The sequence below is a fragment of the Seriola lalandi genome, unplaced genomic scaffold (assembly GCF_002814215.2).
Source record: "Seriola lalandi dorsalis isolate HSWRI2012SDOR001 ecotype SW California unplaced genomic scaffold, Sedor1 jcf7180002054425, whole genome shotgun sequence".
NCBI classification, from domain to species: domain Eukaryota; kingdom Metazoa; phylum Chordata; class Actinopteri; order Carangiformes; family Carangidae; genus Seriola; species Seriola lalandi.
The window spans coordinates 1537173-1558113 of record NW_019524978.1 but is presented as its reverse complement, the minus strand read 5'-3'; the positions used below and the strand labels follow the sequence as shown (position 1 = coordinate 1558113).

The following is a 20941-nucleotide window of genomic DNA, read 5'->3' as shown; positions in this document are numbered from 1 at the left end:
CCACACACACACACACCCCCACCCCTCTCTCTTCCTCTCTTTCTTGTTTTTCAAATGTCCACCCTGAACCTGCCTGAAACAAACCACAGCTGACAAGTCCTCAGTTTGGACGGTAATGAAACAACCTCACAGTTAACACCACGTTTGTTGTTGCTTATCCCACCTCCATCCTCCACATATTATCAACTACCCATAAACCCGCTCTGACCATTTTCCTCTGGTTCACTCTGATTTGATTACACAGTAGACGCATTATACTCCTGATAATAAAATCTTGTGCATCTTCTCTGGTGCTGAAGGTTAAATGAGGGTTGAGTTTACAGAGCCTGCTCCGAGGCTTCCTCCTGAGAACTGTTGTTCCTCAAGTTTCTTCATTTCATTTCCTGCAAAAATTTGTTTGAAATCATATTAAGATGCAAAGCAAACAAACTCCATGTCATATGCAGGAAGTATAGACTCTCGCTTGTTTCAAGAACATTATAGAATGACATGTTTCTTTTTCTAATCATCTGTCATATGGGTCAAAGTTTCTTTTCTTTTTTTTTTTGACATTGCAGCAACAACAATCCAATAAAATCTGGCGATGTTTTAATTCCACGCCACTTTTAATCAAATCCAGAGAGTCTTAATGAAAATATTTCTGCTTTCATTTTACTTGATGACAGACTGATTATTAATTTCCACCACTTTGGCAGAGTGGAAGTCAACTTTTCCTTTTTTTTTTTTTTTTTTGTAGCTTCAGAAAGTCTTAAATCTACGCAGCAGTCAGAAATGTGTGGTAGGCTACGTTTTCTTTTTTCTTAGACCTCTTGCAGAGTAGTAAAGCAAAGACAGAGAGAAAAAAAACAAGGGGCCTAGTGATGTGAAGGCCCCTGGGTGCTGCCAGACACAACGGACCAAAGGCGACATACTGTACACTCAACTGAACAATACACAATTAATGCATTATTCCCTGCTGGAGACCCAGGAGGCCTGCAAACATTTCATCACGGCGAACCAATGAGACTGGAATATAACACAGAGACGATGCATCAAACAGAGATTGAGTACAAATCTCCCCGAGTGTTTTCTGTGCTTCTTAAAATCAATTTCAGATCAGAATTATTTATGTTTATCATCATATTATCACGAATATCAGGCTGCAGCTTAGACATTTTTAAACTATGGATACATGTTTCCTACGTCATTCTTTTACTGCAAAAAAAAAGTAGTTTTGTATCATTTTCCGATTTAAATCACTTTTTTTTCATGAACAAAAGGGGTGAAATCATTCTCTTATTTCCTGCGGTTTTCTTCTATTTTTGACAAATTTCCCAAAACGAGAGTCAGTAGTTTAAGAAAAGGCAGAATTTAACAAGAAAAGTAGGTGAAATTCAAGAAAACTCCTGAGACAAGTTCATTTGCGTGGGGAACAAGTGAAATCTTTTCTGTTTAAATGTCAAATCTTTCACTCATTGTAAAAAAAAAAAAAAAAAAAAAAGGATTTAAATCTAAAAGCTGAATTTAATTTGTTGTTGTGATGGTTGATGTGTGATGTTTCTTTAAAAAAATAAAATCTCATCGCCTCTGTTGATTGTCTCATTTCTGTCTGAAGATTAAAAGCAATAATAATAATAATAAAAGTGACATGTCTACACCTCAACATCCCTGTGATATCATTAGTAAAACTTGCTGTGAAGAGACATTTGAGTCTGGTTGTCAGTTTCCCTCCGTGAACCCTGCCGAGTCAAACAGTAAAAGCAGATTGAAACCTTGTGCTCGTTTCAGCGACTCTCCGCGTATGGTCTACATTAGGTTTCTGTTTTTTATAAGACCTCAAACAAATCGAATACAAGTTCACCAAATAATTAACAGTTCTCAATTCCCATCTTCCTCATTAAAGCACTTCCCCTCTTATATTTCATCTCATCCTGCCAACGACAACATTCCCCTTTAAGTGCGCCTGCACGGACCGAGCAGACTGTGGATATTACTGGGAGATAATATTCGTGTTGACAGTTAAAAATGCTGAAAGCTTTCTTAATTTCATTATTATGTAAAAAGCTAATTTTTTCCATTACGCTGGAATACTTGACGGTGGATAATTGGTGGAGAACGTGGTGGATTTTTTTTTTTCATGATTGTTGCTTGGTTAAAGCAGCATCCTGTGCACTTTAGTTTGACCTTGTTGGTTGTATCCGAAAACAAAACGCATAACATGTTTTTGTCATCTATGCCTCTGTTTAGAGGGAGGGGGTGGGGGGGGTATAGAGAGAGAGAGAGAGAGAGAGAGAGACAGAGAGAGAGAGAGAGAGAGAGAGAGAGAGAGAGGCCGGGCTGCACCATCTGCGCTTTAATGAGTTACCCCAAGTGCCAAAAGTAATTTTCAGATTGGGGTTATTCTTTTCTGATCTTGCCTTTTCTGACCTTCAGGAAACACCCCGTCTGCTTTTATAAGCATATTCCATTTACCAACAAAAGTGTGAAAGCCAAAGAAACCGTAGATCATATAGGTGCAGTCAGTAAAACCTGTCTCCGCGTGGATGAATAATGCGCAAAAGACGCAAAACCTGTTACTTTACGCGTCAAAAGCTGCTCCCGTGTGCATTTCTTCCCTGATGGAGGCGATTCAAATCACTGAGGTGACTGAGCTGAGGTCCATCCTTCAGGTTAATGCAGTGCAACACTTACGGGACGCTGGGAGGAATCCCAAAAGAAACCAAAGGTCGCTTGAGCTGAGACAACGGGAAGAAAAAAAAAAAAATTTCCGTAATTAAAGTGGCGTTCGCAAAGTGAGGTTCCGCAGTAAAGAAAAAAAAAATGAGCCACTTCACAGCAGAGGAAGTGCTCTTTCTGTGTTTTTTTCCTCCCTCGTCGTTTTTTGGTGATGTGCCCATCGTGGCCGAGCTGGGTCATTATGGGAGAATAGACAGTGTTTGATATGTTATGACATGAACACTCAATTAGATCACCGAGTTCAAATACTCCAATCAGCCGTTCGATGCCAAGCAGCTCTCAGAGGGTCCAGCTCGGGGTCAGAGCCAGTGACACATCACATCAAAATCATAGGAGAGAGTGAGGCGTTTTTCCTATCAAATCAGTTCACACTGCAAGAAGTGGCCACACGGATGAAGCACTCAGTTTTGTTTTCACTCTTTAAAAGTCTTTTTCTGTCTGAAAAGGAGCAAATGTGCGAGAGAACGTCAAGTATTTAGAGGGAAAGGTGCCAAATCTTTGTCACTGTACTTAAAATTACACTTCATTAAATATAAATCTTGGAAAAATTTGAACTGCACTTGAAATAAGCGAAACTTCACCTCACTGAATAATAACAACAACAGGTTTGAACCAGCCGACTCTGGACTCCACAGCTCTTCGCGATGGACATTTTTTGCAGCGCGCACTCTGCGTCCCAGAGCCGAGGCTCGGAGTGTTTGAGACAGGAGGTGAAGCAAACAAAGATAGCTTTTATTTCTCCTGCAAAGATTAACTCGGCTTATGTCCCGTTGTGTGTGTTGGATGTGTTTGTGTTTATCAGAGTGTGTTTGTCCTCGCAGGCCGGTCAAATCACTTGGTTACACATGTTAACTGACCCAAACACCTGCTTCTCACACCGGCCAGCTCTGCCCCTGGCCCCCTCAGCTCCCTTTGTCAGCACAAGTTGGACATACTGGGCACCATGACGGCAACAGATTGAACTTCTTCCTTTTTTTTTTTTTTTAACAAGTGTTTGGTTTGGGATTAAACTTTCCCTTTATACTTTAGAATATGGCCTCGTGTCACAGTGTTTGAGTTTAGAGACCAATGAAAAATCGAAAATGAAACAAGCAGCAACAACCTGCTTTAATATCCTGAGTGAAAAAAAAAAAAAAAAAAAACTTTCCTCTCTATTCACGTGGAGGTTGGGAGCGGAATAGTTCTGCTGCAGCCTGCACTGACAGTGATTTACAGCCTTCATTTAGAGAGCGCCTCAATTAGTGTTTTACTGTCGTGTTACCCAGAGGTTAATTTAAGTGTAATATAACTTAATATTCGGAAAAAATTACACCTTTCGGCGAAAAGGTTTTAAGGAAACTTAGACCACTGCTCGCTACTAATCCTGCAGCTTCCGAATTTTCCTTTTAACAATTATGCCTTTGATTTATTGATATTTTGTGCTCGTATAAAAGAGCATTTGCACATTTTCCTGAGCCTGATTTAAAACGTGCGTAAAGGTAGCCACTGTGAGCTTGTTGCTCTGTGGTTTTTACGCGTTACACTAGTTATTTTTGTTCATATTTTAACAGGATCTAAGGAAGAATACTGGAGCAGCCGGTTGAGGAAAAACTGTGCCACAGAATTATGCAAGACTGAGCTGATGGAGGAAGCAGCGGATAGAAACCAACCTGTTCCTCTGTCCACAAAACTTGTTATGGTGTTGGCAGATTTAGAGGAGCGGAAAAAGCTTGCGTTTAGTCCGAGCTTCTCTGCAGCCGAGTATGTCCTGTATATGGAGAGCATGTATTCATGCGGCACAATAGCGTCCTTTAGGTCTTCTTTGTGATGGCCCACGACAGGATGCGAAGACGCGATGATATCTTTTAAGAATTTGGATGACCTTTGTCCGTCCCGATGTGGGATCCCGGCTCCCCTGTTCCTCCTCGGCGCAGAGGGAGAGATGATAGCAGCAGACTGGAAACACGGTATATTCCCAAGGAAAACAAGGAGCAGGCCCAGATATAGCGTTACCACTCGAGATGCGTCCATGGCTGGAAGAGTAACCGGGAGATGTTGAGAAACTCTCTCTCTCTTTTTTTTTTTTTTTTTTAACCCCGCTCAGTGAAGTTGGATTCGGGGGGTGAGCCGCCGGAGCCGGAGATGGTGTGCGCGTCAGGGTCGGAGAGCTGCTACTTTTGCGCTCTCTGGTCGCACCAGAAGAAGTGCGTTTTGCGCTCTGGACTCCACACAAGAGCGGAGACTGTTGGGCCGAGAGAAACACGCCCACATGGTCGCTCAGTGCACGGCTTCCCAAACGATTTCATGTCACAGACCTGCAAACAGACGAGCACAAGAGCCAGCGGGCCGCCACGAGATAAAGACACGAGAGTGCTTGTGGGAAAGTTTTCTGTTGTTGTTGTTGTTGGTTTAGCAGCCAGTCGCTGATCTGGCTGCACTGTCCACAGAGAACAATCATTTACTGTAATTTAAACAATTACTTCAATTGAATTTTGATATTATTTAGTGAATAAAATTATGAGGAAATTAAACTAATTTTTGTTTCTTTGAAGGATTTATAGAAGAAACCGAACAGAGTTGTAGTTCTCCTTATCGCAGTGTCTGACAGCCTGGAATCTTCCAAGGACACATCAGATCAGATTAGATGAGATTTTACGCACAGATAAACTCAACACACAAGGTGATCGTAAAGTTGACATTTTTTTTAAAGGAACATCTTGGATTTCGAAACGTTATTCGGTGAAAGATTTCAGTGTAATAATAAATTCAATAATATGAGATGAATGAAAAAAATACCAAGGCAGATGGACTTTCAGTGGTTGACTTTGTGTTGAGCGGATGATGATTGTGTTCAGTGGTGAAGAGGAGAGGAAAGACGTGTTTAAATAAGATGAGTTCAGAGGTGTCGCATTTAAAAGCAGCCTAGAGGTGTGAACACAGTAAACCCAAAACATTTAGTCTGGATGTGGAGTGGGTCAAACGCATTAAACGCATTAGGAATAACACGAGTGACCTCTAGTGGCCATCGAACTTCATCACAACACGATGTCTCCCTTGTGTAAAGAAACGAAGACAAATGCTGCTTTCATGTAATCTGGGAAAATCTGGTTTCGTGACTAAATTGAAAAGCTTCAGCTTTTACAGTAGGCTATAATCCAGAGCTCCCACATTCACATGGTTTAAATCTCGTCTATTAGGCTACATTAGTCCTGATAAGGAGGGTTTGTAACTAAATCTTACCATATCAAAAAAAAAAATCTGTAACTAATCCAGTCATTTGCCATTACAGGCCATGTGGTGCTCATTTGTTTTGTTTGCTATTTTCACCAAAAGAGACTTTTCATCTTATCTGACAGACTCATTGTTTTCAGTGGGATATGTCACAAGGCACAATAAGGCAGATCAAAGGTCATTGTAATATGAAAAAAGATTAAATGATTAGATTGGCATGTATTTCAGATGGGCGTGGAGGACTGTGACACTTGCTACAGGCATGATTGAGCCTGTTTGATGTGAACTGTAATACATTTAGATAATGAAAGTTTGGATAATTAATCACATTACATCCATGAAGTCATAGTCAAAGTCAAAGTCAAAGTCAAAGTGAACTTTATTGCCATTCAGACCATACAACTGTAAAATACACAGCATCCTGGCTCAACATGCAGCCATATAAAAATATATATAAATATAGAATATAAACATACAAGCATAAATAGACACAATGGATATAAAAGTAGACTAGGACATAACAAATAGTGCAGCATGTCAGTTTTAGTAATAAAGTGCTGATGGACATCGAATTATCCTACAAGGCAACAGCAGTTAAAAATGCACTAGCAACAGATGAAGGTATAGTAAAAGCAGATTAAAAAAAACGTATAGTTCTGGGAGATGAAGCTATGTATTTAGTCTCTGTTCGTGTTTGTAGTGTGGTAGCCTACACTACAGAAAAACAGATTACAGTGCAGCTACAGTAGCCCAGGTCATAGTGAAGGGATTTTAATGTCAGTGGCTGTGGGTTCGTTGACCTGCAGCACACTGAGTGACAGTGTGTTGTTGCTCCAGCAGAGGGCGACAAACTGCCGCTCATGGGTCACTTGCTAACACTTTCCATTGCTTCCTCAGTTTTACGCAGTTGTTAAGCATGACCACCTGTAAAACCAGGGCGAGATTAAACATCACACAGGTTGTTTCACAGAGACACATGACACTGTTTAATCCTGACATGCTTCAAGTCTGTCTGGTTCCTGCACCTGTTTCCAGTGAGTGGCGGGTTTGATCTGGCAAAAACTGTGTACCTTGTTATTATGTTGTTTTTTGGGGGGTTTTTTTGTATGTTTTCTTTCTCTTTTTCTTAATCTGCAAATGTCATTGTGAGAAACTACCATCTGCGCAGGCGCTGCATCTGACTATAAATGGATATAAATAAGACCAAGAGCAGCTGCCACGGCAGCTCCCTGATTTCAGCACCATGGAGAGTCAACTGGCTCTCACACTGAGAGCAGTTTGACAGGGTGTGTTTGGCTCCATGTGCATCACTGTAAACAAAGACCCCGTGTGTGTGTGTGTGTGTGTGTGTGTGTGTGTGTTGAACATGTATGAGGCCTAGCCTAATGTCATGTCAATGTCAAGCACATTACAGTTGCATTTTGCACCTAGTTCTATATTTGATTTGTTTATTTAATTATTCATTCCCATTTTTACATATTATTTACATTTATATATTGTGCTTTTTTCTTTTTGATTTTGCTGTTCTGGTGGGTAGTGGGTTTTTATAAGCCTATCTATCTATCTATCTATCTATCTATCTATCTATCTATCTATCTATCTATCTATCTATCTATCTATCTATCTATCTATATCCATGGGAAACTGTTATGCATCATGATGGATAAATAATCTTCAGTATAAAGTATTGTAAAGTGTAAAGTATAAAGTATTGAGAAGCACCTATTTATAATATATTAGAATGTGTACTTATGAATAATACATCGAGGCCTACGTCGTGTTTTAAATATCTCTCTTGGATGGAACTCAAAGATGGCACATATTAAGACAGAGATCACACTTAGGCTCGTCATGTCTGCAGCTTATGTTTCTATATGATGGAGGTGGTTAAGTAATGCCTCGCGCGTTATGTAACACACTTGGGATGGTATAGTCATATTGTGCGTGCACTGTCAGCGGTCTCGCTTCTTGTCCAATCGTGTGTGTCCTCACAGCTCTCCTCCACCCGACATCCACATCCCAGCATCAGAGCAGAGCGGAGGCTGGCACCAGGAGGAGCATCAGCAGCGGAACGACCCTTTGTGCTTCACCCATAAACGCGCCACCTTCTGCGAGGAATCACCATCAAGCACCCAGGCAAGCCTTGTATTTATTTTACTCATTTTATTTCACACTCACTCAACCATTTGGTGTTAAGAATGAAACTGAAGTATTCGCAGCATAGAAGCAGGTGGCTGGTGGTGAGGAGGAGCTGTTTACAAGTTCAGGAGCGAGTCTTTTTTTTTTCTTTTTTTTTTTAATTATCCGAAATTTTGCACAAGTCAGACCTGTTTTGAGAGCTGTTGGGTAAAAGCCAGCCACACCAGGCTTAAAGTTTGATGTTATCATCGCCTTTGGTTACACCCTGTAGCCTTTATTCTAGAGGCATCCCCGCGCATGAGAAAAACATTCCCAGTAACTGTGGGGGCGCCAGATGAAACAAAAACAAAACCCCAATGCTGGATACAACATGACGAAAATGGACAATGAGCTGTTTGAGGGCAGTGTGCTAGGAGATGCTGTCACTGGCAAGAGATATCAGGACACGAATATCCTCCAGGCTTCCCTAATCCTCAGTGAAAATGGCTCTGAGGAGAGATGCCTTAAACAAAGGGAGGCATGTAAACATGTAAACACATGGGAGGGTATTACACAGGGCTCCTTGCTTAGAGCAGTGTTGCATTTAATGACTGAAATTCTTGTTTAATTTATTGTGAGAATTTCACATATTTTAAAGGGTTTTAAAAGTTCCTATGTGAAATCATGTGGTGCTACATATACAGAATTATTATTGTTATTATATTATTATTAACATAGCAGTTAACTGTGGTTTCCTATGGTACAAACCTAATAAAGATCTTATGTACTATCAGGAAGCCATTTTATGAATGGTGTTTTGGTTTCAATGTGCTTAATGCTCCCTGCAATGATTCCTGAAAGTGAAAGAGATTAAGCCAGTAATGACATCATGCAATGATGATGCAGTTTGTATAAGGGTCACTGAGCTCAGAGCAAGTATTGTGACTACCATGCCACTCCTGTGCCACTAGTTGTTTTTCGGAGAAGAATTTTGTCCTGCATGATGCAATAATAAAAAGAAAAACCATGCAGATAAGTTCACTCCTTTCAGTGCTGCACAACACTCTGTGGTTTAGGAGTTCATCAGCATGAGTCACACATCATCATCACTAAAATTATACTCAACACCTCATTAACAATCACATGAGAACAGAACTAATGGGCTCAGTGCATCGTGGGGTTAATATCAAATGGAAAAGAGAGCCTCATATTAGTCCATGTGCATGATCAACATTAGAAAGCACATAGACTAGATAGGGATGGATTAAGGGAATTATTATTCACGCCCACTCCATGCTGTTTTAAAAGTAGACCATCTGGATAAGAGAAACAGCTCAAGTGAAGGCTTAAAGACTTGTTTACCACTCATGTCCACATTCTCCCAGCATCCCGCTGGCAGCTTTTTTTTTTTACAAGTCTTCCTTCCCCAGTACAACTACTTTTTGAATCTGTATGTTCCCTCCCTCCAGGCTTGTGTTTGGATGAGTTTTCAGAGCCACTGTGGATCACTGGGAGCTTGACTGTCAGTTAGGCTTAAGAGAGCCGAAAATCCTGTGTTTGCAACTTAGATAATACTTAGTCTGTTGCTCAGCAGGTAGCCAATCAACATTGTCTGGAGTCAAGTGGAGGAGCACACACATGATCCTACTTTAGAGGGTCTAGTGCAGGATGGGTGCAGGTGCAAACACAATTAAAAACAGGCAGAAAGTTAAGATGAAAAAAAACTAATTCACTACTAGAGCATGCATGGTCTTGGCATCTGTACCCAAACACCCCACAGGCCTTCAGGTTACAAGCTACTGAGTGATCATAAGCAAAGGAAGATAGTCTTGCACCGTAACAAATAATATGAGATGATTGTAAAACGCTGTTTGAAAGATTTGGCTGTGGGATGCTACAGTCTATAGCCTAGCTGATCTGTGATTCCTCATGTTTTGACGTTATGACCCTCCTGCGTTTCCTACACATGGCTGCTTGTGGTTGCATGAATTGATAGAAGTCTTTTCCTAAACTAAAAACCTTCTCACCCCTCTCTCCTCTCAACCACACCCTGTTTATTGAAGTATTTCTCTCTCATTCATTGACATCAGTTTTTGGGGTTGTTTTTCGATTTTCAATTCAAATATTGGCATGAACAGAAACATGTTGTTGCCAAAGCAGTTTACAGAATATTAAAATACATGAATTGTGAAATATGTGCTGCTTATGTGTTGCACTATACTTGCACATCATCAATTCAAGAAAATGTGAACATTTTCGTACCATCCATCATCAAGACTTTATGGCTGATACCCTCAGTTTGTTTTCTTTGTTTAATTTTCTTTTTCTATAGGACTCCTTGCAAGAACATGTTTTAAAAAAGGCAAAACATTCCATATAAACTCCAAAATAAATCACATTCATATGCTCGAAACAAAGTCAGTAGTACATGAATAAGTATACAGATGTTCCTGGAGCTCACACACACTGACTCAAGGACACACTATTCATTCAGTCTAAGAAAAATATTGTGCAGCTGAATGGTGAACACTCCCCCTCATCACCTCAGCACACACTAGATATTTTCTCAGCATCTCAGGATGAACAGCAGAGGCTACGCTCTGTGCAGATTTACACATAATTTGTTCCATCGAGCTGGAGTTGTTCATGCAGCGTTTTCCCTCGGTTGCTAAGACTGTTGCTAGGGCACGGCTCTGGTTGCTCTGCCCTGGTTCCTGCCTATAATGTGATTCTGCCGTGCCAGTGCACCAGGCAGCTGTGAGCATTGCTACAGTGTGATGTTTGTGGGAATGCAGAAACTCGAAAAGAAAAGTGAAACGGTTGGCAAGGTGGTGCAGACTACCTAGAGCTCAGATCTATTTTTGAGTCTAATGATAGGAGGTGGAGTTTGATTCCCGAGTCGCTCTGTTCTATTTCTGCAATCCTCTTTGGTCCTCTGCGGTTTGAAGAAAGAGGATTTTGCAGGAAGTCTGGGCTGCTCACACAGGGACGTGACTTATATTAGGTCATGAAGTGGTGATATTATTCTGTTTGTTTGGGGAAACCAGGTGATCAAAGCAAGACTGACATCCATCCAGACAACTTTTTTTAGAAAAAGGTACCATCTGGATGAAGCTAGGGAAGACAGGTTCAGATTCATCCATGCGACAGCAGCACGCAGGCCCTGGGGTCAATTACATCATTCCTAATGCAAAAAAAAAAAAAAGAAAACATGTATGCGCTTACGCAACTGACCCCCTTAGTCGATGATGCTCAAAGGCAATCAACAGGAGAGAGGAAGTGAAGTGATTGTATAAAGTTTATTCAAGCATGAGAGTAAACCTGCATTATTTAGCATTAAAGCATCAATAAAAAATGTTTCTTCTTTAAATGTGCGTGTCAAAAAGTTCAGAGTTTATTCCAACTTTGGTTTCTACTCCAACCCATTTTTGAAAGAGGATATAATATTGCTCCATCATCCATTGTATCTCACTGACAGACACAGTTTGTAGCTCTTGGCAGGCAGCCCCGCAGTTTTGCCACAGAGGGCTGATAAGAAAAGTCGGTGTAATTTTGCTTTGCAGAAGAATATAGTGAAGTTAGACACCTTTCTGTGCTTCATATCTGATCATCAATTATCATTAATTAGTAATGACGATAATGAAAAGCCAAAATATGAAAAGAATATTAGTGATTTTTTGTCTTTGGGGTTGTATCTGTACGGACAAGAGTTAACTAATTTATTTTAAATCTATTCCTTTCACAGATTCCCTTTTTGTTTTATCTCTTTTACTGTTTTTAGCTTCATGTCTCTCGGGGAGGCAACGTGAGTCTGTGGGTCGGTCCACTACTTTGGTCCAACCTTAAAAATCTCAACAACTATTAGATACATGCAATTTTGTACAGACATTCACAGTCCCCAGGTGATGTATCCTAATTATTTTGTCGATTCCCTGACTTTTCCTCTAGCGCCACCAGCAGGTCAAATTTTTCATGTAATCAGTGATTTATCTCGGCATCTTCTTGAAGGATTGTAATGAAATTTTGAGCTAATTTTCATGGTTTCCCTGGCGACGAACCCTAATGAATTTGGTGATCAATCTGTTTTTGTTCTTAAACTCATTTGTCTCCAGTTGATTATTAAAAGGGCATCACATATTGTGGTTTAAAAAAAGGCACTGTGGCTGTGGCTGTTTATTTTTAGCCGTGACACATAGAATTTGTTTCATAAGGTCATAAATTCAGTGTGTGTTGGTCATGTCTGGCTCCAGGCTTATGCCATCTGTACCAGGCAGGGTGTGTGTGTGTGTGTGTGTGTGTGTGTGTGTGTGTGTGTGTGTGGCAGTGGGTGGGATTTAGTGGTGTAACACAGTTCAGACAGAGGGCCCTTGTTTGTTAAGGGTTTGAGTGCCACGTCAAATTTGCTGCCACATACACAGTCCACAGAAAAAAACACTCACCTGGTTTTTCTCCTCTCTTCCACTCAACAGGGGAAAACGCTACGTGAAGCACAATGGGACCGTTCCAAGAATATGAGGTGAGTCTTGTGATTGCCACTGGTCATGAGTGATAAATTTAATGAATGTTGAATCCTTTGCCACTATAAGACTGGCTTTTTTCAGGTATATGGTAAAAGAAAAGATGGGTAAACTGTGAATTTACAGTTAACAATAGAAGGCCCCAATATGACCAAAAAAAAAAATGAAACAAAGTGTGTTTCTGCAAAACTATACCCCTGCCTTTAGCTGTGACGGATGTTGCTTTGAACAGGAAAAGAAGTCACCAGAGAAAGGAAGCCCTCGCAGTCGTATCCCACGCTTGGTCCTGCATCCCTTCCGACCAAAGGACAAAGGATCACCTTTGTCCGATTCACCTTTTTCAGAGGAGGAGGGAAAGGAGTGTGACATGAGCTCAGACCACTCCAAGAGAACCATCAGCACCAACAGCTTTTGCTCTGGTAAGAAGTTCAGGTCCAGTCCAAGGACAGCTGAGTTCATACCTGATGTAAAATCTCAGATACTATGAACAACCAGCTCCATTTACAGGCCGTCAAGTGCAAGATTGCATTGCATTGCTCTTGGTCGGCTGTGTAAACATAAAATCCTTATGTGATAACAGCAGAATCTCTCACTCAGATAGTATTTTGCATGCAGAATTATGCAAGCTCTAACAGAAAATGCATCTATGTTTATTTTATGTTCACCTGAATTGACCTCCTCAACCAATACTACACTGCAAAAAATGTCTCTGTGCGTGTACAGTGCGTGTGCATGTATGTGTGTACACTGTGCAAATCAACCACAACACAGACACTGCTTGATAAATACTTTAAGGAAGTGATGAGCCATTGTGAAAGTTGTTATGCTATCTGTCAGATAACACCCCTGGCTGAACCTTGATCCCTGACTTGAATGCTTGTGTTCGCTGCCTGCCCTGCACTGCCTGTTCGTGGCTATTACTGTCTGTGTGTACCTGTCTACAATAGATGACACCGGCTGCCCCACTAGTCAGTCTGTGTCCCCCTCCAAAACCCCGTCAGGCTCAGAGCAGAGTGCCCACGGCTCGCCGACACTCCCGGAGCGGAAGACCAAAGTGAAGAGGGTGAGGGTGATGGCCGAGTGGAGTGGTGAACCACGGAGCGTGCAGAGGCACAAGAGGGAGCTGAGGTCGGCCATGAAAGCCAGAGGTAAAGAGGAATGCAGAGATGAAAAAGATGAAAAATCTGATCCTCTAGTCTATGGGAATAATCTGCATTTCTTGTTGATGAATATCTTTACTCATGTGCAGACTTACACACTGTTTACACATACTTTTACATGCCAGTGGTTCCCCAAAGACCAAAGTACAATAACAGAGTATTTGTCACATGTCAGCAGCTAACAGATTCCCAGGCTTGTTGACTTGAACAAACACTAACTGGGAAGCAGCTGCTTGCCTAAAAGCAGAATAATAACTGGAATGAATTGTTGTCTGTGCATCTGTGCTCTGTTAACATATATCAGAAACAGTGCACTCCAGTCCTGATGCCAAAATTAGATTTCCTCTCTTTTAATCTGTTTAAATCTGGGGTCATGAGAGAAAACTTCTTGATCTTGAGTCAAAATGGGGCAGAAAGCTGATTGGTTGAGGAAAACATTTGGGAGCTTAGCCAATTAGGCTGATTAGCAGGAGGTTACTACACTGATTGAATGTGCACACACTCTGAGTCCACTCACCGAAGTGGTGGAGGATCACTTAGTTTTGAACTGTTTTATTTGACACAGTCATCACGGGACACAATACTATGGTTTTATTAGATGACAAGCGATGCTACTCAGGTATGACTTTGAATTTAACCTATAAAGAATTTCAACAAAAATATTTAGTGACTGTTTTTTCTCTGTTTAAACAATTATTTTCTCTGGTGTTCAAGGCTGCAGTGTTGTGCTGAGCCCTTTACATAAAGTGACTGTGTTGCAACATTTGAGCAGATTGTTTTACACATAATGGCTGGATGTTGACTAATTCTGTTTTAATGGCATTTTAACTCACATTAGCCTAACAAAAGGTTTAGATTATGGGGAGTATAGCCCATCCAAAAAGCTGTTGTATGAGAGTATCTGTCTGAGGCGGTGTCATTTGGTTGGTCACTCCATCAGGGAGACTATATTATGGATGTCCTGCTTATGTAAAGTGAGACATGATGGTCCTGTTTGATGCTGCACTTCATCCTAACAGGAAAAGATGGTGCTGCTTCAATGTGCTCATCAAAGAAGATGCGAAGATGAACTGACATGAGAGGAAATAGGAGAAGTGGACACAAATGGCTTATGTGTTTTCTTGATGACATAGAATAAGAATATAGAATTGTGTTCAAATTAATGTGGAGGTTTGAGGCTGAAAGCTAACTTTAGCCTCCTAAACTTTAGCCACCTAACCTTTAGCCACCTAACCTTTAGCCAACAGCTACCACTGGGTGAAACTTGGCTACAAAGGACAATTTTGTTTTTGTTTTTTTTTACTTTTAAGGTAAAACCAGTGAAATGTTGAGTTGTGACATTCCCAAATATATGGGGTTACAGTTGGACAAGCACAAAGGAATCATAAAGTCGGTAAACTCAATATTTATCCAAAGGTCTCTAACATTAGCCACATTCATACCACACCAAGTGAGGCTGAAGCACTAAAACTCATTGAGAGTATGGACTTGAGCAAGACTGTGTTCCTTTTCTTATCAATTAAACGTTTCATAGAGTGAGGAAGATTGTTAAATAGTCTTCAAAAAAATACAGTTTTGCGTTAGGTCTGCTGGCATGCTAATGCTGTTTTTCCCTGCAGGTAGTGAGGCCGACTTCAGCTCTTCCAGCAGCACAGGCAGCCTAAAGACCAGGGAAAGCCTAATTTCTAATTCAGCTGGAAAGAGAGCGCCTTCACGAAGGTATAACGTTTAATGTATGCATTTTTATCATCTCTATGCTTTGCTGGGCTGCTACTAGACTTAAAAAGAAAAAAAGAAGGTTTTAATCTTATTTAAAAGAGAAAGGTTCGTTATGCATAAATGTTTTTTTTTTTTTTTTCTTCTTTTTTGTTTTTTTAAATTGTATTATTCAGTCGCAGCACCCACATCAGACCTCTACCAGTGTTCAAACCAGCCGGGAGCCCGACAGCCAACCGCGATGCAGAGCTCTACGCTCCCTACAGGACTCCTCCAAGAGCTGCCTACTCAACCAACAGCAGCAGCTGCAACTCCAGCCCCACCTCCAGGTAATAAACATTGCTTTCATGCCATGCATTATTGATAATCACAGAACAAGGTTTGTGGCTTCAAAGTAAAATATTCTGATCAGTTGCTGCGACCTCCTGGACACATTCAACCCTGCAACGTATCTCCCCCTGGATTCATTACAAATCCAACCTTCTCTGCCTGAGGGAGGAGTTAGATTTTGGAGACTGAGAGATTTGGATTGTGGCTCAGGCAATGCACTATGAGTGAGTGAGTGGGTGGTTGGATTAAGCCGAGACAGTTTTATCATTTCCTCTCTTGCAGCTGACTGGGATTATATCGGTCATGATTTGGCTGTGGGTCGGATTAATAAGGATTCAGTAAAGCAATTGTCTGAATATGGTACCCAGACAGCGACCCTACAGGATGCAGCCAACTCATAACTGGATTAAAGAGAATGCACCTTGGTTTGGAGGAGGGAAGAGGGTCATAAATATTTCAGACTAGCAGAATTGATGTATGAACTGAACAGCCTGAAGCTCATACGTGTGGACCACCTTGAATTTCTGACATGGTGCTCCAAATTACTAGTAGGGTTTACTTTGTAGGCTTTGTTTGTTGGCTCTTCAGCCCTGCATAAGGTTTAACCTAAAAATCCTCTGTCAGCAAACAAACATTCAACCCACAGCCCTTTGCAGATTCTGCTACTGCATAAAAACTCACTCTTTATCTTGTGCTTAGAGCTTCCATAAAAAACCCCACTCCTATCACTTTAAGACATTCTGCTGTCAGCTTTCCTCTGCCTGGCTAAGTGTCATGTGACATCTTTTCCTTTCACATGCTGTCTTCTCCTGGGCTGTTTCTATTTCTGGCAGGGATGCATAGTGCTCGCATCAAAGCCTCAAGTATCCCAGGTTGCTAGGATGTTGTTAGTTGGAGAGAGGGGCTTACATGCTGCTTTGCATATTGTCCAAATCCACCCACTCGTCCTCTACAGAAAAAAATCCTTTTATCAGTTCTCTTTGAGCATGATAAAACACTGATCATAGGACATGCAGAGGGCATTTGAATGCTAAGGCAATTAGCTTGTAGATTAAGGTTTTTCTAGTAAGGTGATTTCCTTCCTTGCTAACTCTACTTGTATTTAGATAAACCAGCATTTTAGGGTTTTTTGCCTGTAGTCTGCATGCCAGTAATCCTGTGTCAGACAGTAATTCCAGGCTTCGGAGAGCATCTGCCCTGACAGCACTCTCTCAGCCAGACTAATTACCCTCTGCAGGGAACAATTTTACTTTGAAATGTCTAACTGGTTTGTTTTATGCTGTTATTTCAAAATGTCTAGTTGGGGGCTGATGGATATGGTGGTTCTAGAGCAGTAAATGTGGCCCTTCACCATAATATAATAATATTATATAATTACATCTCTGCCTGACAGAAGAGCAAACCTAGGCCGCTACCACTCCTGTGGAGACAACCACGGCATCAGACCCCCGAACCCCGAGCAGTACCTCACCCCTCTGCAACAGAAAGAAGTGGCCATCAGACATCTGAAGATCAAACTGATGGAGTCAGAGAACAGAGTCCATGACAGGTTAGTTAAGATTTAGCAGCACAGTAGCTCCTGTGATTTGTATCTGTAGCTTTGTATGGTTTGATAGTGGTCGTATCAGGGGAGAAAGTGATGCAGTTGATGTGATGTAATCCTCCATATTGCAGCTCTGCTCAACTAATAACATTTACTGAAGTGTGAACCCACAAGGAAATGACAATTACATAAGATTTAAAAAAACAGCATGATGCTGCTAGTTATACCTTGCAAGATGAAGTAACTTCTTAAACCATATCTTTTAAAATCATCAGCTCATACATTTTACACTTATTCATATTCTTGCAGAGTGAGAGACAAATAGGAGAGAAGATTGATACCATTTATATCTGTTTTTAAAAAAAAAAAAAAAAAATTAATTAATTTAAAAAAAAAAAGCTATAGCCAGTTAGCTTAGCATAAAGACTGGAAACCGAGAGAGATAGTTAGCCCAGGTAACAAAATCCACCTACTGGCATTTTAAAGCACACTACAAACCCACATGCTGTCTTTACATTTTGGTTTTTATATGGATTAAACAAAGGAGATTAGTTTCAAGCTGTCAGACTGGATTACACCTTGAAAAATTTACTTGGGTGCTAAAGCAGGCGTGACAGGATATGGCATAGGCAGGGTCATTAGCATAAATTGCAGGAGCTAGCATGACTAGCAGGCCATCCATAACATTCCACAAGTTGTAAACAGCATATTGAATGAATGTGAAGTAAAATTTGTTTTTTGTTGTTACCCCTGTTTCAAGTCTTTGCACCAAGTTAAACTAACTGGCTGCTAGCTGTAGCTTCATATTTGGCATACAGATATATTACAGTTCAGAATATTTCTCCCAAAATGTTAAACAACTGAAGTAACTCTGTATATTTTCTTCTCTTTATTAGAGAGACAGAGATTGAAGAGCTCAAGGCCCAACTGTGCAGAATGAGGGAAGACTGGATTGAAGAGGAGTGTCACCGGGTGGAGGCTCAGCTGTCCCTGAAAGAGGCTCGCAAAGAAATCAAACAGCTGCGTCAGGTGGTGGAGACCATGAAGAGTAGCCTGATGGAGAAGGATAAGGGAATACAGAAGTACTTCATTGACATCAACATTCAAAACAGGAAGTTGGAGTCCCTGCTGCAAAGCATGGAGCTCGCTCAGAGTGGTGCCAACCTCCAAGATGAAAACACCTTGGACTTCATCTGTGATAGCCCTGACAGTGGTGGGAAGAAGATGGTAGGGGAGGAAGAGGGTGGGATGGAGCTGGGAGACCAAGGGGCTGAGGCAATGGCAGACAGCGGGCTGCTGGTAAACGATGAGATGGCCAACAGAGCGGACATTTTGGAGCAGGTCTTCATGTCCACTGCGGTTGACTTAAGTCAGGACTCTAGTGGCAAGCTGAGGGCAGAGGCAGAGTCGGGGCCTGGGGTGTCTGCACTGTCAGAAGAGGAACAGTTGATTGATAAATCTACTGCATCCACACCAGCGCTACCAAATGCAGTTTCCACCACCATCTCCTCAAGCACACCCTCCCAGCAGACCACAGAAGATAAAGGAATCCAGACCGACACAATGCCCATGTCTCCAGACCTGCAGGCTCTGCTCCTCCAGCTGCTGAAGTTCCACGGGGCTACAGCTGCGGACACAGCTCTATCATCCTCCAGTGGTCTTCTTAGCCTCCCAAACCTGCCCACCTCTGCTTCCACCACTGCCACTTTCCCTGACTCCGCACCTCCCTCACCCAGAATGCCCAGCCCCGTTCACCCAGAGAGCCCCGACACCTCCACTGATTCCGGCATGTGCAGCTCGGAGCCTGCACAGAGCCGACGGTTCATGGAGGAGCTGGACTTTGGTGTCGCTGATGAGGAAATTTGTCTGTCACCTGGACTGGATGTGGTTGGCAAACGGTACTGGAGCAACAGCTTCCTGGTGGATCTGGTGGCGGTAGCAGCCCCTGTGTTACCCACGGTGGCCTGGCTGTACTCGCGCCACGGTGTGGATGGAAGCTATCCAGTGTACAACATTGCTGCTCTTATCAGGGGCTGTTGCATCATGGGATTGCAGTCTCTTCGTCACGTCACTCACAGGCCGGATGCGTAATAGCTTCCAACCTGCATGCACACACCTAACCTTGAACTAAAAGCACTTAAGCATCTTTTCGAGAGTATTTGTTTTTGTTTGACACCTGATGATATCAATGCAGTTATTTTGGTTCCAACACTGTTACTTTGCACTGTACAGTTGCCATGAGTTGAAGCAAAATGGTGACATGAAAGGGATTATTTATAATGGGGATTATATATTTATTTATCATTTACATGTATAAGCTGATCATCTGGGTAGATGGTTGTGTTATCATTGTCCTGTGGTGTTCCCAGTTGTCGTTGTGTTTTTAAAAAAGGAAAAAAAAAAAATTCTTTGTTTAGGATGAGAAAGATTGAATGTTAGTTTCTGACAGGTTCTCAACCGTTTTGAGTTATTGTTCAAAAAGAAACCTTAAACCTTCAGCCAAAGCTTTAATGTGAATTCACTGTTATTGTTTTGTGAAGAAGTATTTAATTTTATTTTTTTTCCCTCCCTCGGAGTAGAGCTTTATTCAGTACAGCCTGTGTATTGTTCATAGAAATGAGTTGACGCTTCAAAGCAACTGACACTTGTTATGTGCCTGAGCTATGTGCAATACTGGTGGTTTACATCAACTGTCCTTGTATCTTTATTATTAAAGCATGATAATTCTGGCCACATGTTTTGGACTCCTGACATTATTAATCTTTCAGGTGTGTTATGGGGAAGAAACAGAACAGGGATGATTGTTAAAGTTTGACTTATGTAAGAGGCCTGTTCAAAATGCTGGTGAACACTGGGAGAGCCCAAGTGTTTTTTTTTTTTTTTTAATTTGAGCAAGATGTTCACATAAATTAATAAAAGGGGGAAAATGTCTAGTCTGATCCCAAGTGCAACCAAGCAGTATCCTCATGACGGCTCATCTTACATAAAAGCTTTCCCAGCCTGTATTTTCAGATGTCCTTTGGGTTGTGGGCTGACAATGTGAAGTGCATTAGATCCACTTTACTGGGATCTCTCAGAAGCTGTAAAATGCTGCCTGTACCCTTACACCAGTAAAAACTGGGTCAGTGCCAGAGCAGCTGGACGTCTACCCGCAAGAACTACAGATGCTTTTCTCTACTCATTACATAACATTTAGCCACATTAAATGAAGAAAGAAAAGCTGATTAATTCTAAATGAACTAACACTTGGCATCTTTACTCTGATTACTCTTTTCTTCCACACTGCCATACGGCAGTGTATTTTAAGTTGCATAACCATGATCTCTGTTTATAGGGCATTAGACTGAGTCATCAGATGCTGTAATCCCAACACTAGTCTATGGATTCTAGATTAATATGAGTCGGCAGCAATGGTGGTGTTAGCACACACTTAAAATCAGCATACACTGTTAGATTCTCAAGACTCCCAGGACAATTATTCAGCCTTATAGCTTGTTCTCTTTCTGAAGACTGATGACGTGCATTTTCCCTTTTTGAAACTGGGTCAGTCTCTGAGAGGTTTTGGCAGACAGGCAGTGTCCCCGGACAGATGGGAGTGACATCATTTTGATGGAGGTCAGATGAGCGATGAC

At 41.4% G+C, this 20941-nt stretch overlaps 2 protein-coding genes across 4 annotated transcripts in view; one reads left to right on the top strand and one right to left on the bottom strand.

Moving 5' to 3' along the window:
- gdf6a (growth differentiation factor 6a) overlaps positions 1-5114 on the bottom strand; it is a 7862-nt gene extending 2748 nt beyond the window's left edge. Inside the window, exon 1 of the mRNA XM_023410447.2 lies at positions 4365-5114. Coding sequence (XP_023266215.1) covers positions 4365-4725 — 361 coding nt within the window. The 5' untranslated portion in view covers positions 4726-5114. The remainder of the gene's footprint in view (positions 1-4364) is intronic.
- Positions 5115-7949: 2835 nt separating this feature from the next.
- On the top strand, positions 7950-20044 carry sybu (syntabulin (syntaxin-interacting)). 3 transcript variants are annotated; one of them, XM_023410546.2, is made up of 8 exons: positions 7950-8061; positions 12513-12559; positions 12793-12979; positions 13508-13708; positions 15340-15439; positions 15613-15765; positions 17160-17315; positions 18206-20044. In XM_023410546.2, exons 2-8 carry the CDS (start codon positions 12536-12538, stop codon positions 19398-19400), a joined length of 2016 nt encoding a protein of 671 aa, XP_023266314.1. In that variant the 5' UTR covers positions 7950-8061; positions 12513-12535; the 3' UTR covers positions 19401-20044. The 3 variants fall into 3 exon arrangements, with proteins under 3 accessions (XP_023266314.1, XP_023266315.1, XP_023266316.1); XM_023410547.2 differs by lacking the exon at positions 7950-8061 and having other exon boundaries at positions 12407-12559; positions 13562-13708; XM_023410548.2 differs by lacking the exons at positions 7950-8061; positions 12513-12559; positions 12793-12979; positions 13508-13708 and adding an exon at positions 13717-14339.
- Positions 20045-20941: the final 897 nt, after the last annotated feature.